The sequence below is a fragment of the Ictalurus furcatus genome, chromosome 9, assembly GCF_023375685.1.
Source record: "Ictalurus furcatus strain D&B chromosome 9, Billie_1.0, whole genome shotgun sequence".
Classification (NCBI taxonomy): Eukaryota; Metazoa; Chordata; class Actinopteri; order Siluriformes; family Ictaluridae; genus Ictalurus; species Ictalurus furcatus.
In genome coordinates this window covers 9,338,384-9,356,970 of record NC_071263.1, presented here as the reverse complement: position 1 = coordinate 9,356,970, position 18,587 = coordinate 9,338,384, and the positions used below count along the sequence as shown (strand labels likewise).

Genomic DNA, 18,587 nt, shown 5'->3' with positions numbered 1-18,587 from the left:
TGGTCAGGGATGCGAAGGTCATTCACAAATGTCTACAGAGCCGGAAAGGGAAGAGAACACATGCACGAAGACGTTCAATAAATTTGCTTTGGGTTACAATATTAAATGGGAGAGATATGAATGTAGCATTAGTAGCATGATATTAATATGAAACCATGTTAAAAAAATTTTTTTTTTTTTAATAGTTAATAGAAAGCAATTGGCATTTACCAGAACTTTCATTCAAACCCCACAAAACCTACCCGTTTTTTTTCCCCTCGACTAGGTGCAATCCAACAATTTAATAGTTTCTACACAATGTTACACTGCCATGATATCCGGTAAAGTAAAACATTGTATTACCAGACCTGCCATTTTTACACGTTTTGTATAGGAGCGTCACAATTTAACATCGGCGTGCATCCAGGTTATTAATCGTTAATGAAAACTGTGACACAAACTAAAACAAAAATGTAAAAAATGTGAGTTTCCAAATAAATGAAAACTAAACTGTGACTATAATATAATGTCCACCTGCAACATGAACGAAAACCAAGTACAATTTCAGAGAAGAAAAAAAAAAAAAAAAAAAAAAAATCATCTTTAGTTGGGGGGTGTGGGAGGGTGGTAACCGCCCCAATCATCAGAACTAGCAATAACAACCCCCCCACCCCCCACCACCCCAATATTTATACCATGATCAACTGAAATATATGTAATTGATTTAGTGACATTATTTGTGTACCGAATCAACTGTTAGTTTGTCATAATAAATCAGATACAAATACTAAAGTTGATATCGGCCAACTTTTGCTTCGCAACACAACCCTTGATTACTGCCGTTTGACTCTGAGAGCACAGGTCGCCTTGAAGATGAAGAGAAGCGCTGCACAGCAGACTATTTTACATTGCTGATTAGAGAGGGACAGTAAAAAAAAATATAAAACATGCATAATCTGGTGTAATCTAGCTAAATACACTCCGTATATTATAATATCTATCTACCTATTTTAGATAGATAATCATTTGGATTGTTATTATGCCCTAATGTAATTTGTTTTAATGAAACAACCATTTGAATTCACGAATGCTTGTGGAGGATTGATAGACAGATGGATGGATGGATGGATGGGTGGGTGGGTAGATAGATAGAAAGATAGATAAGCAGAGGGAAATTATGTAACGACACCGCAAATACAACAAAGAGGATTTATTAAAATGTATTACTAAATTTTATTAAAAACCAACAATTGGGAAACGTATCCATTTTCGCACTTCAATTCAACCCCCAGAAATTTCGAAACATTGCAAGTTCCTCTAAATATCGCTGCGTTTGCTTGATTGTGCGTTCATTTCCGCGATCGCAAAAATCACGAATCTTTGAGGGACTGGTTTATTACGGATGCCGCTGAAATATTTTGGTTGAATAGTTTTACATTATTTATTTTTTCACTGACAGAGATTGATAGCTTAACCGGCTCCTTTGTAACAAACTTACAAAATGTAGGAGCACTGCCCAATCAGTACTGATCACTGGCTAGTCTTATAACCTGACAACCAAACACACAACAAAATAACACAAGAATCCATTTTAGGTGGTGTAGACATGCAGGAAACAGATCTATAATAGGAGGCGAGGTAATAACTTAATGAAGCCTTGGCAGGCTTAATGGATGCTAGAAGTCATTCCAGTTGTTCCAGTAAAAGTTAAATCAAGTTCTGTTCATTAAGGTGTTAATAAAGAGCACCGATTATGGTTTTTAAACGTGCCTAATTTTATTTTAAAGGTCTCATACAATAGGTTTACATGCATCCAAGGTCAAAACACACTTTAATTTTCTCATAATTTACATTGCATTATTACCCCCGTGTCACAAAACGATTCACTCAAGGATCCGTTCATTCTAAACTCCTCCTTTCAGAGAGCGTACTCTGCTCTGATTGGTCAGGTGTCCCAGGCTGTTGTGATTGGTCTATCGCTTACAGCACGCGCAGGAAAGGAAACACCCACTGCCATATCCGAGTCGACCATATCCGTTTTAATGTTGTTTTACCTCACCAATTTGTGCTCGAGTCTGAGAATGATGCATCAGAAGGTCAACCCGAACCACCATCGCAAGCATGACGAGAACAGGACGTTTCTCAGTGGGCAGTAACGTGATTTAGCCAGTTAGCAGAGGCTAACAGGCTAACAACTGTTCACTGGCTGTACACGTATACAACACAAAACCACACTTTTTTTTTTTTGGAAAAAAAAAAGTTGCTAAAGGGGTCTGAAAAGTGGCTATGTTGGCAACACTGGTCTGCACTGACAGCTAGATAAAAGGCAGGCTAAGCTCCGCCTCTCCCCAGCAAAAAGAAAATGCAGAGGGAACACGGGGTTTTTCATTTATGCACATTCTAGTTGAAGAGCAATAAAATACACTGAGCACCCAATGGATGCCCCGTCTGTGTTTTTTTTTCTTGAAAACAATTTGTGCCCCCCTTCCCTCCCCCCCCCCCCATGTTGAGAACCACTGTTCTAGGATATCATCAGCAAGAAAAAAAGCATTACAGGTACATTCTACTGTGAGTTACAGAATACGCACCCAATAATTTATGTATCTCTCGTGAATGACTGCTAAATAAATAAATAAATAAATAAATAAATAAATAAATAAATAAAGCTTGAATGTGTGTGCATGCTATGTTTTTATTCGTGGAAACACAAATGTAGAAACAGTAAAGAAGACTAGATTTAAGCACAGTTAAATGTTTAGTTTGTATTTAATATAGATAATAATTAAAAAGCATATGCATCTAAAGGTGGGTTATACAGCCAAATGTTGATCTTAAAATATTTCCCAAAACTTTAGACAATATATCCACTGTTATGATGTTATTTAAAAACGACAGTAAAGTTATTTTGCTTTCAATCTTATAAATGTATGTTATCAGTCTTTTTTTTTTTTTTTTGCATTGAAAACGACCAAACAATAGATCTATTCCACAAACCAACTCAGCATCAGTGCAATGACGGCTTCAGATTTGTGTTTCTAATATCCTATCATCAAGGCGATCATTTATTTGGCTCAGGTCACCTGGTCATGTGCATGAATGAACTTTTCGGCAACTGCTTTTTGGCCACAGACACTCCACACAACTATATTAGACAAACGGGGCGCGGGAGAACATTCCACACACGCGACTCCGGCTGGTGTGATGACACACACTGACTATTACGGGTGCTGAAAGGCATTTAAAAAAAAAAAAAATCTCTAGCAACTGACCACCTACTAAATCACACAGCACTAATCAATCAATCAATAAATAAATAATGAGCTACTACAGGCACATACTGACTACAACATTTTTGATGTGAATTTAAGCAAACTATTCAAATAACAGGGGTGGACAAGTCACTAGCACAGGCAACAAACAGACTGTGTGTGTGTGTGTGTGTGTGTGTGTGTGTGTGTGTGTGTGTTGTGTGTTTTCAGCAGCCCACAGGACAGGTTAAACAACCCGAGAAAAACAAAAACAAAACCCTACTCCGTTGGAATTTCTGTTTAAATGTAATGCGCATCATGGGACTGCGTTTACATGGACAGCAGTAATCTAATTACTGACCTTATTCTGAAGAAGACAATAAAGTGATTAAGGTGTTTTGAGCGCTGCCGTGTGTACGTGTTCTGTCACAAAATTACAAAAAAAGTGAAAACTCCCACACGACGTTAATAGTGTGATTAAGGTGTGTACAGGTCTATAATGCACTTCCATAATGCGATTAAAACAGGAATACTCCACATGTCTTAATTCCATTTGTGTTTACTTCGAGTATGACTTTAGTCGGATTAAGGTCATCAATAATCGCTGTTCACATGCTAGTTTCTTAATCAGGTTAATATCGGATTATTGTTGTCCATGTAAACGTACTGATAGTGGCATGATGCACCTCGATGCTGCAACTATAGCGCGCACTTCCAAATCCCACCACCTGCTCCATTACACATACCAGCCGTGAAGCGTCGTTTCGCTGTCAATAGGACAATGACTACAGTTACATACACATCAAATTCTGTTTCGGGTTGCAGCCATATTCCAAATGCGATGTTTATATGTGTAAATTCATTGGAATATTCCTGTATACATGGTTGTTGCAAGTATGCCGATCTACACATGCACTTGTCCTTTCCTGCTGTTATTCAAGATGCTGCTGTTGCTACCCACAATTCCTTGTGGACTGAGCACACACACACACACACATCTCTTTTCAGTGGATTTTCTGAACAAGGTGGTGTTTACACATAACAATTTTCAGATTAAAACAGGCGTAGTCCAAGGGTGGAAATCCAAATTTGGGGAATCAGAATATTGTCCTTTTCCAAGCCAGATTAATTAGTGTGCATGAACGATCGATTATATGGAAACAATGGAAAAACAGGGTAAAATAAACTACAGGACAAAGCCAATGTATCACTTCCTGATCTGCTAGCACAACATGCAGTCACCTCATGGTTAAACACACTGAGCGAAAATAAAGACGTGAGCCAGGTTTGAATAATATCTTTTATACGAGCTGATGAGAACACCAAAGCTCACAATCGAAATGTTGGCCAGCGTCTTGCTGACATTTTGACAAGAGCTAAAAAACAATGTGCTACTAAAGAAACTTTATTCACGTTATTTATGCACTTAACGAGGCTAACTAGCTGGCCATACTTTATTACATTACATTAGCTACCACTTTTTAGCCTGGTCAATTATATAGGACTAGCCAAAATATGGGACTTGGCAAGTACATTGGAGTTTCCACTTGTTTCCACTTGGGTCAGCTAATTAATTTATCATTTGTCCACAACTGAGTAATCATTTACACTTTCCAAAATACAAATGATTAATGCCACATGCACAAAAAAACCCCCAAAAGGGACAAGAAGTGTGGTGACTGTTTAGGCTTTCATTTGGCACTTTTTAAACAAAACGATGATCCACTCTGAACTCACCCCATTAAGACTGCCCAGGTCTTTAACAAGGTGCTCGTCTGTGGTCGGGTCATAGTTGATCACAGCGTGCTGTTTGTCCACACTACGAGACTGTAAAATAAAATAAAAACAAAAAAACATCCCACACAAGGCTTAGTAACTTGCCATATTTGAAAGACATTCTATATACAGTATTTCGCCAAATATGTGCGACACCTGCCCATCACACCCATACGTTCTTTTTAAACATCACATGTCAGATTTCGTCCCCCTTTCCTGTTAAAATAACCTCCATTCTTCTGGGAAGGCTTTCCACTAGATTTGAGCGCATAGCTGTGGGGATTTGTGCTCATTCAGCTACAAGAGCATTAGTGAGGTCAGGCACTGACGTATGACGAGAAGATCTGGTGTTCCAGTTCAGTCCAAACGTGTTCAAGGGAGTTGAGGTCAGGGCTCTGCAGGGTTCCACTGCAACCTTGGCAAACCATGCATTCATGGAGCTCACTTTGTGCACAGGGGCATTGCCATGCTCGAACAGGTCTGGGCTCTGTAGTTCCAAAGAAGGGGAATCTTAAAGCTACGGCATACACAAGACATTCTAGACAATCGTGTCCTTCCGACTTTATGGCAATAGTTTGGGGAAGAACCACATTTGAGTGTGATGGTCAGGTGTCCACAGACTTTGGCCATATAGAGTACCAGGGGTTGTGAAGTGGCAGACTGGAGCCCAATGTGGAGCTGTTACAGTTTTATTTTTTTTTAAATTACATTTTTTAAACCTAGCCAAGGTTCAGCGACTCTAGACACATACCGGTATGGCTTCTATAGCAGATCCTCAGTTGCGATGCATCCAATCACGTGTATTTATATAAATTATTCAGCCGAAGGCAGCTCATCAGACCAGAGACAAGCTACAGGACTAGTTACATTAAGTTAGAAAGGGGAGCGTTTCCACAGACTTTCATGTTTTATAATTTACCCTCTCTGGTCTAATTAGCAGAATGACTAAATGGCTTGTTTAAAACAAAAACAAACGTCAACAACGAAACAGACGAGCGGACACGAGTTTATTTTGCCATGTGTCTTATCTGTTCGGTGTTTGTGGCGCAGACTAAAAGCGGTACCATAAAACGCCGCTTATGAACCAGAACATAACCCCGTCGATCGATCTTATTTGTATCCATAAATTAAACGATAAAGCACTTTCACAATTCCGTCATGTTCGTTGCTTATCTGGACATTTGTAAGCAAGGAATTTCATGTAAACCTTTACAAATTCTAGTCAAATATGCCTCTCGTGTGTACATCATTCCATTGTCTACGTACAGCGAACGCGCAATCATGCGATTACAACGAGACAAAACCTGAGACCAATTAGAAATCAGTGAAATTAAATTCACTTCCTGGTGAAATTGCAACAAAGGAATTGAAGTATCAGCAAATGTCTACAGCGAAGCGCAATTACAGACGGGCTTTTATTTGTCTTATCTTTCATAGTCTTATCTTCCACACATCAGGGGGAAGCTGTGCGCTCGAGCCAAACTCATTTGCAGCCTCATTACAGCTCATCAGAGACGCCTCTGTGAGTTTGTGGCCAAAGCCAGGGAGGAACTCGGTGCACTGAAACATCCTCAACCTTCTGCTTACTGTGTCCCACTTATTGTCCTGCGCTTTAAAAAGCGGAACAAGGCGATGAATAGAAGCTTTTCAGCGTTTACTGCTGCCCTATACCGAGATGCGATTCCACTGAACCGTATCGTTGCTCGCAAGATAAATCGTGGCGGATCTTTCCCCACCTTTAATGTAATACAGTGGCCAACAGAATTCAAGTTAAAACAACAAAACAAATCAAAACAAAAAACACACACAAAGAAAACTACTTCAGGAAAAATGAAGAAAAAAAATGATCTGACAATTAATTTGTTGAAGCACCTTGAGCTTGTAATACAGCACTCAGTCTTTTAGGTTAAGAGTCAAACATCTCGATTTGGCAATTTTACTCCACTCTTCCTTTTTAAATAAATAAATAAATAAATAAATAAATGCTCCAGATCGATAAAATTGCGAGGGGATCTCCTGTACACGGCCCTCTTCAAGTCATTCTACAGATTTTCCACAGGATTTAGATCTGGGCTCGGACTAAAACACCGATCGTCGTCTTCTGAAGTGATTTCTTTGTCGACTTGGATTACTGTGCTGAAAGATTGACATTTTTCTTCACCTTTAGCTGTCTAACAGAGGCAGGATCGGCCGAGATTCCCTCTTGACTTCAGTCCCAGCTGAAGAGAAGCAGCTCCAAAGCATGATGCAGCCGCCACCATGCTTCACCTTGAGTATGACGTTCTTTTGCTGATAACCGGTTTTTTGTTTTAACCCCCTCCCCCAAAAGTATCCTTTAGTATTATGCCCAAAAAAATTCTGTACTTCCTTTTCCTGTGAAAAGGGGCTTCCATCTAGCCACCCCAAATATGTGAAGAATTCAAGAGATTGTTGCCAAGTGCAGGGAGTGAACAGTACTTGCCAGACATTCCTGCGGCTCCTTCGATACTGCTATAGGACTCTTAGCAGCCTCTCTGACAAGCTTTCTTGTCCCTTTGTTTAGTTCAGTGGGTTAATCCTGCTATTGGTTAATGTCACTGTGATGTCCAATATTCGTCACTTCTTGATGGTGTAGAGAAATGTTTTGGCTCCTGATCGATACCTTTTGACAAGTGAGATCCTGTACATGTTTTGTAAGATATCTGGGGGTTCGGCAGTCAGATGAAACTAAGATGATGTCAAGACAATCCTACAGAAACAACTGATTTTGATTTGGGGTTCATCGGAACCACTTCACTGATGACAGGTGTATGATGATTACTTCAGAACATGAGTTTGAATGTGATTAGGTCATTCTGAGCACAGTCACATGCCTCATTATAAAAGGATGCGCACACTTACGCAACCAGGTTAGTGCAAGGTCTTTCTTTATTTTCACTAAAATGTTTTTGTTTTTCACCTGAAGATTATTGGTCGCTACATCACAGTAAAGGTGGAAAAGTTCTGACCTGATAGTGTTTTGGTTTCATTTTTTTTTAGATCACAAAAACCTGCAATTTTAACAGACTTTTTATATCCACCGTACGTCAACGTTTCAAGAAGTGCGGCGATTTAGATGAAACGTTTCTCGTTTGAGACGTTTCAGACCGTCACTGAAAACAAACGCGAGCCTCATGTTTCATGTCTCTGAACTACAGTTGCTGTTAGAGTTTCTGATGCATTGTTTCACGTGTTGACATTGTTTAGCACAACAAAAAGCCTGTGGTCAGGAGGCGTGTTGTGAACATACCAGTGTTCACCTAGGCATAAAGAATGAGCATTTACACAAAAGATCACAAGCTTCAGGAAGAAAAAAAAAGAAGAAGAAAAAACGAGAGGGGCTGAGGTTTGTGTAACAGTGAGCACATGAATGCAGACAGGACGAGCCTCTTTTTAGTTCGTCTAACCAATGTGGTGAGGAAAGCTTTATAATCTAACCGCAGATAAAAGTGGAATGAATAAACAGTTCTAAGGGCAGAGCGGTTTCCAGTGGCCTACACAGAGAGAGAGAGTGTGAGAGAGAGTGAGAGAGCGTGAGTGTGAGAGTGAGAAAAAGCGAGAGAGTGAGAAAGAGCGAGAGAGTGAGAGCGTGAGGGAGAAAGAGCGAGAGAACGAGCCTGAGAGAGAGAGCGAGCGTGAAAGAGAGCGAGAGTGAGAGAGCGAGTGCGAGCACGAGACAGCGAGAGCGAGCGAGCGTGTGAGAGAGAGAGAGCATGTGAGAGAGAGAGAGCATGTGAGAGAGAGAGAGCGCGTGTGAGAGAGAGCGAGCAAGTGTGAGAGAGAGCGAGCGAGTGAGAGAGAGAGAGCTAGTGTGTGTGAGAGAGTGCGAGTGAGTGTGTGAGAGAGTGCGAGTGAGTGTGTGAGAGAGAGCTAGTGAGAGGGAGCGAGTGTGAGAGAGAGAGCTAGTGAGAGGGAGCGAGTGTGAGAGAGAGAGCTAGTGAGAGGGAGCGAGTGTGAGCGAGAGAGCTAGTGAGAGGGAGCGAGTGTGAGAGAGAGAGCTAGTGAGAGGGAGCGAGTGTGAGAGAGAGAGCTAGTGAGAGCGAGCGAGTGTCAGAGAGAGCTAGTGAGAGCGAGCGAGTGTCAGAGAGAGCGAGCGAGTGTCAGAGAGAGCGCGAGCGAGCGAGTGTCAGAGAGAGCGCGAGCGAGCGTCAGAGAGAGCGAGCGAGCGTCAGAGAGAGCGAGCGAGCGTCAGAGAGAGCGAGCGAGCGTCAGAGAGAGCGTGTGTGTGTGAGAGAGTGCGAGTGTGTGTGAGAGAGCTAGTGAGAGCGAGCGAGCGAGAGAGAGCGAGCGAGCGAGCGAGAGAGAGCGAGCGAGAGCTAGTGAATGTGAGAGAACGTGTGTGTGAGAACTAGTGAGAGCGAGCGTCAGAGAGAGCGAACGAGTGTCAGAGAGAGCGAGCGCAAGTGTGAGTGAGTGAGTGTGTGAGAGCGCGCGCAAGTGTGAGAGAGAGAGAGTGAGTGTGTGAGAGAGAGCGAGCGAGTGAGAGAGAGAGCGAGCGAGCGAGAGACAGAGAGAGCGAGCGAGCGAGAGACTGAGAGAGCGAGCGAGCGAGAGACAGAGAGAGCGAGCGAGCGAGAGACAGAGAGAGCGAGCGAGCGAGAGACAGAGAGAGCGAGCGAGAGAGAGAGAGAGCGAGCGAGCGAGAGACTGAGAGAGAGCGAGCGAGCGAGAGACTGAGAGAGAGCGAGCGAGCGAGAGACAGAGAGAGCGAGCGAGCGAGAGACAGAGAGAGCGAGCGAGCAAGAGAGTGAGAGAGAGCACGCGAGAGAGAGCTAGTGAATGTGAGAAAGCGTGTGTGTGTGAGAGAGTGTGTGAGAGAACTAGTGAGAGCGAGCGTCAGAGAGAGCGAACGAGTGTCAGAGAGAGCGAGCGTCAGAGCAAGCGAGCGCAAGTGTGAGTGTGTGAGAGAGAGCGCGCGAGTGTGTGAGAGCGCGCGAGTGTAAGAGAGAGAGTGAGTGTGTGAGAGAGAGTGTGAGTGTGTGAGAGAGAGTGAGTGAGCGAGAGAGCGAGCGAGAGAGAGAGAGAGCGAGTGAGAGCGAGCGAGTGAGTGAGAGAGAGCGCGAGTGTGAGTGCGAGCGTGTGTGAGAGAGCTAGTGAGAGCGAGCATCAGAGAGAGCGCGAGTGTGTGAGAGCGAGCGAGCGTGAGAGACCGCGAGTGAATGAGAGAGAGAGCGTGTGTGTGTGAGAGAGCTAGTGAGAGCGAACGAGTGTGAGAGAGAGCGAGCGTGAGAGAGAGCGAGCGAGTGTGACAGCAAGCGAGCGAGTGTGAGAGAGAGCGATCGTGCGCGAGTGTGAAAGAGATCGAGCGCGAGTGTGAGAGAGATCGAGCGCGAGAGATCGAGAGCGAGAGAGCGAGCGAGCGTGTGAGAGAGAGCGAGCGAGCGAGCGTGTGAGAGCTAGTGAGAGACCGAGCTAGTGAGAGAGCGAGCGTGTGTGAGAGAGCTAGTGAGAGAGCGAGCGTGTGTGAGAGAGCTAGTGAGAGAGCGAGCGTGTGTGAGAGAGCTAGTGAGAGAGCGAGCGTGTGTGAGAGAGCGAGCGTGTGTGAGAGCTAGTGAGAGAGCGAGCGTGTGAGAGAGCTAGTGAGAGAGCGAGCGTGTGTGAGAGAGCTAGTGAGAGAGCGAGCGTGTGTGAGAGAGCTAGTGAGAGAGCGAGCGTGTGTGAGAGAGCTAGTGAGAGAGCGAGCGTGTGTGAGAGAGCTAGTGAGAGAGCGAGCGTGTGTGAGAGAGCTAGTGAGAGAGCGAGCGTGTGTGAGAGCTAGTGAGAGAGCGAGCGTGTGTGAGAGAGCTAGTGAGAGAGCGAGCGTGTGTGAGAGCTAGTGAGAGAGCGAGCGTGTGTGAGAGAGCTAGTGAGAGAGCGAGCGTGTGTGAGAGAGCTAGTGAGAGAGCGAGCGTGTGTGAGAGAGCTAGTGAGAGAGCGAGCGTGTGTGAGAGAGCTAGTGAGAGAGCGAGCGGGTGTGAGAGCTAGTGAGAGAGCGAGCGGGTGTGAGAGAGCTAGTGAGAGAGCGAGCGGGTGTGAGAGAGCTAGTGAGAGAGCGAGCGGGTGTGAGAGAGCTACTGAGAGAGCGAGCGGGTGTGAGAGAGCGAGCGGGTGTGAGAGAGCTAGTGAGAGAGCGAGCGTGAAAGATCGAGAGCGAGCGTGAGAGATCGAGAGCGTGTGAGAGACAGCGAGCGAGTGTGAGAGAGAGCGAGCGAGAGCGAGAGATCGAGAGCTCGAGAGCGAGTGTGAGAGATCGAGAGCGAGTGTGAGAGATCGAGAGCGAGTGTGTGTGAGAGGGAGAGGGAGCGAGTGAGTGTGAGAGAGAGAGGGAGCGAGTGAATGTGTGTGAGAGACAGTGAGAGTGTGTGTGTGTGTGTGTGTGTGTGTGTGTGTATACAGGTAGAGTTTCCAAACAGGAAACAGGCCCTTGCAGTAGAAATGCTGACATGGTGGAAGTTACAGTTCTCCCTCATCTAGAAGATTACTGAAGCGTAATCAGTTCAGGTCCCAGCTGTGTGCTTTCTCTCCAGACGAGCATCATTATTAAAGACACGGAACAATTATTACCTGCCTTTCATCTGAAGCGAAGACCGGTCATCTTTTAGGCTTTCCGTGTGTTCGGCGTGATCTCTGTTCACACTGTGCGCACTTCTGTACACAAAGCAGCTTAATCGAGCGGCGTACTGTGCTGCCTGATGATGTAGACCTGGCTGTGCGTCAGCAGGTAAGCTACGCGATACGGTAAAGATCCACATCATGATGACTTACTTAAAGGTGCTTTTGGAGCTTTAGAGGCACTGCGTGAGTGGCATCATGTGATCAAGCCTGGGACATTTGCTTTGTTGTTGCTCACAGAAAAGTGTTCTAAAGTGTTCACTGTGTAAACATCTGTAAATCTGTGACAAACACCTCGGAGCTCTTGTCCTATTGCCCTCCGGCTGTCTGGCAAACTCTTAAGTACCAGACACTACAAGAGAGGTTATTATTACAGGTTTTGAAAGAATCACGGTGTACAGAGCAGGGATTATTACAGATACGGAGCACAGGGAGCCCTTCAGCTGTTAAATAAATCCCATGTAAATATTAGGCAATTGTGTACAATTATATCTGGTCTATTTATTACAGCCATAAAGCTTTCTATTCCTGAACTTTCCAGCCACCGAACACATTAGTTCCATTATTTACAGGACAATTTGTTTTTGAGTTACTTGAGGTTTCGATGAAAAAAAAAAAACACGAAAAAAGCGACCGGTCAAACAGAGTAAGGACTCCGGCTCCATCGGTCCCTTAGCGTCCGTGTCAGAACCTGGTGCGTTTTCTCCCTCGGCCCGGTTCGTTTAGAGATACGCGGACACGGCGATCGCGCTCAGAGGAGGCCTCGACCCGAACGTAAACGGACCCTGGAGCGGTGAGAAAGCAATCTGACCCAACCTGTATAGCAAGGCGTGATGGGAACCGAGTTGCACAAAAAGCGTGTTTGTTTTGCTGACGGCTCGCGGTTTCACTCGGGACAAAGACGAGGTAAAACGCCTCACTGGAATCTGAACGTATTTCCGAACAGCTTCCAGAAACGCATAAACACACAAGAGGTTTACAAAGTGTTTAGCGGGCGTCTCAACGAGACGGGCTTTAATCGCTCTGTGGAACATATCAATTAGCTACAGCTAAAAAGAACGGCACAACAAGCTCGCGGAGCTGCTGTCTAACCATCTTGATGGAGGACCTCTATAGGCAGAACCCCGGAACATAAACAGGTCCATTCTGACCAATGAGAGGACAGTTTACTCACATGTGACTTGCATAAACACATCTTGGTACGCTTTGAAATGCTGCCTCGCGAAAGCGGACGGAGCCGAGGAGAAAATACGACGTCATGACGATTCAAGTCCCCGTTTCAGAACGAAGCACAGATCTACAGGTCTGAAAACGGCCTGAGAACCACTTGTACAGAGTGTGTGTGTAGGGTCTCACCTGCAGCATCAACTCGCAGTCCTCTCGGCCAACGAAGATCATCTCGCGTGGCAAGCGGTGGCGTGTGCCCGAGCTGCTCACCAGGAACCACGAGGTCACGCTCATCTTCACACGCTCCGTCAAACGCTATTCAGCATCCTACACAGCCACGTCAAATCGTTAGAGGAATCTTTGACCGAACAACACGAAAACACACACCAAGCAAAGTACCTGGAACTGTCACGGGTACAATTCAAGTAACTCCTGTAAAGGCCGAACAAGAGCTGAAGACGACACGGGTCTACAGGAAGTTATTCCTTTCCCTTGATTTCAGTCAAAGTGTGCAGAGGTTCAAGTCCATTCGCTTTAAAAGTCACTACAGCCTCTCAATCAAACACAATAATAATAATAATAATAATAATAAAAAATGATACAGACCAGACAATTTCCATGAAGCCTGTACGACTCAAAGCACATAAAACTACCCAGTTTACTCTGACCAGCTCCCAGAACACCCGCCGATCAAACTGGAGGACCGTCATTACCACGAGGACACTGTCCTTATTACTCTCCTTCTCTAAATTCATTATTAAATGCTTGAGATTTTCTAATTCCCTGGTTGTCATATTAGACACCGTTGCGCTCATAAGTTTACACACCCCTTGCAGAATCTGCTAAATGTTAATTAACAAATAAAACCATAAAAATCACATATTGTTGTTTATTTAGTTCTGCCCTGAATAGGCTATTTTACATAACAGATGTTTATATATAGTCCGCAAGACACAATAATAACGGAATTTACACAAATTACCCCGTTCAAAAGTTTACACACGCTCAATTCCTAATACCGTGTGCCGTTACCTGGATGATCCACGACTGTGTTTATGTTTTGTGATGGTTGTTCATGAGTCCCTCGTTTGTCCTGAGCAGTTAAACTGCCCACTGTTCTTCAGAAAAATCCTCCAGGTCCTCCACATTCTCCACTTTTCCAGCATCTTCTGGATATTTACCCCTTTCCAACAGTGGCTATATGTTGTTCAGACCCATCTTTTCACAATGAGGACGACTGAGGGACTCGTACACGACTATTACAAAAGGTGCAAACCTTCACTGATGCTCAAGAAGGCAACACGATACGTTAAGAGCCAGGGGGGTGTAAACTTTTGAATAGGATGACCGGTGTAAATCATTATTATTTTGTCTTCTGGGAAACATATAAATATTGCATGTAGCTTCTGAAGGGCAGTACTAAATGGAAAAAATAAGATCTTTAAACAAGATAACAATTTACACTGATCATCCTGTTCAAAAGTTTACACCCTTAAGGGGATGAGGGAAATGATCTTTTTAAGAACAACTTGTCTGTGGTGTTGAGTGAGTAATCTGTGGCGTCGAGTGAGTAATCTGTGGCGTCGAGTGAGTAATCTGTGGCGTCGAGTGAGTAATCTGTGGTGTTGAGTAAGTAATCTGTGGAGTCGAGTGAGTAATCTGTGGAGTCGAGTGAGTAATCTGTGGCGTTGAGTGAGTAATCTGTGGTGTTGAGTAAGTAATCTGTACTACCTCTGTGAGTAATCTGTGGCGTCGAGTGAGTAATCTGTGGCGTCGAGTGAGTAATCTGTGGCGTCGAGTGAGTAATCTGTGGCGTCGAGTGAGTAATCTGTGGCGTCGAGTGAGTAATCTGTGGTGTTGAGTAAGTAATCTGTGGAGTCGAGTGAGTAATCTGTGGAGTCGAGTGAGTAATCTGTGGCGTTGAGTGAGTAATCTGTGGTGTTGAGTAAGTAATCTGTACTACCTCTGTGAGTAATCTGTGGCGTCGAGTGAGTAATCTGTGGCGTCGAGTGAGTAATCTGTGGCGTCGAGTGAGTAATCTTTGGCGTCGAGTGGTGTTGAGTGAGTAATCTGTGGCGTCGAGTGAGTAATCTGTGGCGTCGAGTGAGTAATCTGTGGTGTTGAGTGAGTAACCTGTGGCGTCGAGTGAGTAATCTGTGGTGTTGAGTGGCGTCGAGTGAGTAATCTGTGGTGTTGAGTGGTGTTGAGTGAGTAATCTGTGGTGTTGAGTGGTGTTGAGTGAGTAATCTGTGGCGTCGAGTGAGTAACCTGTGGCGTCGAGTGAGTAATCTGTGGCGTCGAGTGAGTAATCTGTGGTGTCGTATGAGTAACCTGTGGTGTTGAGTGGTGTTGAGTGAGTAATCTGTGGCGTCGAGTGAGTAGTGTTAATCCAGAATCTTCCAGCACTTAGCAGCTGGTGAACATGGTCTACCAGTCTAAATTTTAGTCCGACTATGTGTACTCTAAAACTGACAATTTCAGCAGGTTAGCTAGATAATTCACAATTTAGAGGAAATTTACTCAATTTCCTAATTAACCTACATGTAGACTGGGCCTAGCAAAACACACACACACACACACACACACACACACACACACACACACACACCCCAACCCTGAAGCAGAAGCTTCATTTAATCAGCAGTCAGATTATCACAGCACTGTTGTACTACCTCTGCAGTCACCCCGAGGCTTGTGATAGACACCGGCTGTGTCCTAAACCGCATACCACCGCCCTAAAATATCACTTCTACAAAATGTCACAGGTACAGGTGGTAGCCGCAGGTGACGTCATATTCCCCTACACTATTTAGTAATGGATTACGCGGTTTAGGACGCAGCTGATTTCCTCTCCGTGTGAGAGAACATCCTGGTTTCCGATTTGATTATCTGCTTTCAATCCAGAGGAAGTTGCTCCGAGGCACAAAGTCTCTTCTGTTATAACTTCTCATTTATTATTAATCACACACTGTACCGTTTCAGGGCGCTAGTGACTTTTTATCTGAAGTGAAATGAGCAGTATTTGATCAAGTGAACTAGGACATGAGGAACAGCTAGCGTGCTGGAGCTAAACGCCGCGGCTTAGCTTTCAGCAACAACTTAACATAAACACTACAATTTCCTCCTCGTCCGTCCTCTTAACAAGTTCAGAGCAGGATTGTTTTGGCTACAGACTACACCACATTATACTACTTACCCAAAATAATCTTTCAGGGAGGAGGGAAACTGTTGTAGGCAGCGTTCAGCAACAGGAAATGAGCAAACGCGTCTCCAAGTCCGAAACGAGTCAGAGCTGGACATTCCCAAATAACCACAACAACTCCGCTTCAGCACGGGCTCCCCATTATAGACTCTTACTCTTCAAACACACAGCTAAATCTTTCCTTAAATTAACGAAATAAACGTACAGCTCGAAAGCCGTTGTCATCCAGGTGGATCAAACTAACACACACCCTCCCACCCTTCCTGCCCAGACTCGAGAGCAGCGAGTTCTCCCAGCTCCGCCATTCAGCTCTACCCCAACCCCAAAGTTGCCAGATTTCTAAATCTGTAAAATCCCTCACCAACCTGTAACTCCAGCAACTTCATTCCCAACCCATAAAACCCACTGTGTTCACACACACACACACACACACACACACACACACACCGTATACAAATAGTACAATGTAACTCGTTTAGCTATACAAATTATAAAGGTATACAGGTCCATTAGAGCTCTTAAAGGGATAGTTCACCCAAAAATGAAAATCTGTCATCAATTACCAGACTTTACAAAGTAACGCGTCACTGTAATCGAATGATTTTTTCTGAGAACGCATTGCATTTTAAATGTATGTCATTTGATTACAGTTACTGATGTGAATATGACGTTACTTGCGTTACAAATTTAACGTTTAAGAAAACAATATGAAGTAAAATGCATTTTTTAAATAAATCACCCCGAAGATTTTTTTCCATTAGCCCCGAATAATTCTCCACTTGGAGCGGTTTGTCTCTACGTAACTGAACGTCAGTAAAAGAAGACCGCCTGTAATTTTATACCTTCAGTGAATGGAAGCGAGACCAATCAGACAGGGTTTACAGGAAAATATGTGGAAACACTCGTGTATTATTGGCTGACAGTCTCTCAATTCTGCCAAAAGCTAGCTCATACAGTCAGTGTGAGGGGAAAAATGGATATACGCTGATTTTTTGTTTTAACCCAGTAAAGGGATTGAAAACTGAAACAGTAATATCCTCTGATGCTGAGCGGGAAAACAAGGTGTGTAAATGTCTATATGAGTTCCAGTTTACATGAACACTGTATGAGCAGAGCATAAGGAAAGATAATATACTTTGCATGGCACTGTAGCAGCTAAACCCATACAATGATAGCTTAGCTGTGCCTCCCCTTGGCTAGCGACATCAAACTAGCCTAGTTAGAAAAGTTTATTTTATCGGTCTGGTCCTACACTCAGTGACAACACCCGAGGCAAGTTTTATAATGAATCCAACTTTTTCTGATCATGCATTGACGCTTGCTAAAATTACTGAAAGAACTATGAGTTTCACTTTGTAGTGTATTTTTGTAGGTTTGATAGGTTTTGAAAGAAACATGAATGTAAAGTAATACTATGTGATGTAAACCTAGTGTATTTTGCTGCACTAATGAACAGATTAGCAATCAAAGCAAAGGGAAGCAGACTGCAACCTCTGCTCTATGAAAACATCAAGAGATGATAGATCCATCCATCCATTCCCGATACCTCTTATACTACACAGGGTCGCAGAGGAGCCTGGAGGAACTCATTCTCAGGGAACTCGGGGCACAAGTCAGGGAACACCCTGGATGGTGTGACATCCCATCGCAGGGCTCAATCACACACGCATTCACACACTATGCACAATTTGGAAATGCCAATTAGCCTCTTTGGACTGGGGTGGAAACTGGGGTACCTGGAGGAAACCCTCAAAGCACTGAGAGAACATGTAACTTCCACTCACACAGTGCGGAGGCGGGATTCAAACGTGCCAACCAGTAAGCCATCACGCCCCAACAATACATTTAACCTGATAAAGCATCTTGGTGTTTGAACAGGATCTGTAATAGAGGTCACGAGGGCGGCTGATGTGAACGCACGCATGAGCAGCTCAGTTTTGCGAACACTGAGCACTGAAACACACGCACACTTATTTTCCTCAAGGTCTGCACTTGCTTTTGAGTCAAGGTGCAATTTTTAATAACCACGCTCACTGATAATGCTCAGAGCACTCAGGTCATCCAATCTCATGCTTTCTATTAACGATACCATCGCATATTAAAGATTAAACTCAGCACAAGGAGTTCATTGATAGCAGCACATGGCAGCAACATAAACAAAGCAAAAGAAAATGTGCAATGACTCGCCAGAGTTATTAGCACTAAATACTCATTTTGGTATCTGTATCGGTGTCAGTGAGTACCAAAAAACATGTGCTCATATTTGGTAGGAAAAAATGGTATTTATGCATATTTATTATCATTATTATTATTAGTAGTAGTAGTAGTAGTACTAGTAGTAGGATAGAATTACATTATATTATTATTATTATTATCAATATTAGTATTATTAATAATATCATTTATACATGAAATTAAAATCATTATACATGAATAATGATCAACAGAATCAACATAACCATTTTTCAGGGTCAGTAAACAGAATTATTCTTTAATAGCTGCCCAATCTGGCAACCCTATTCTCCACCTTGGCAGGTCGCTTCTGATGACGCCACCGAAAAAGACTGAGGTACTTGTCCATGTGGGGAAAAGCAGGAAAAGCCAGA

The 18,587-nt window shown here is 43.8% G+C and overlaps 1 protein-coding gene across 5 annotated transcripts in view; it reads right to left on the bottom strand.

Annotated features, from left to right (window-relative positions):
• cep170ba (centrosomal protein 170Ba) overlaps positions 1–16,303 on the bottom strand; it is a 42,087-nt gene extending 25,784 nt beyond the window's left edge. For 4 of the 5 annotated variants that reach the window (XM_053632392.1, XM_053632394.1, XM_053632395.1 and 1 more), the window contains exons 1-4: positions 15,976–16,303; positions 12,969–13,106; positions 4,965–5,054; positions 1–32 (exon numbers count right to left, since the gene is read on the bottom strand). The exon at positions 1–32 is cut by the window's left edge and continues 47 nt beyond it. In XM_053632392.1, the coding sequence (XP_053488367.1) occupies positions 1–32; positions 4,965–5,054; positions 12,969–13,073 (227 nt within the window). In that variant the 5' untranslated portion in view covers positions 13,074–13,106; positions 15,976–16,303. Of the gene's footprint in view, positions 33–4,964; positions 5,055–12,968; positions 13,107–13,811; positions 13,892–15,975 lie in introns of those variants that run through there. The other variant, XM_053632393.1, reaches the window with a different exon arrangement.
• Positions 16,304–18,587: the final 2,284 nt, after the last annotated feature.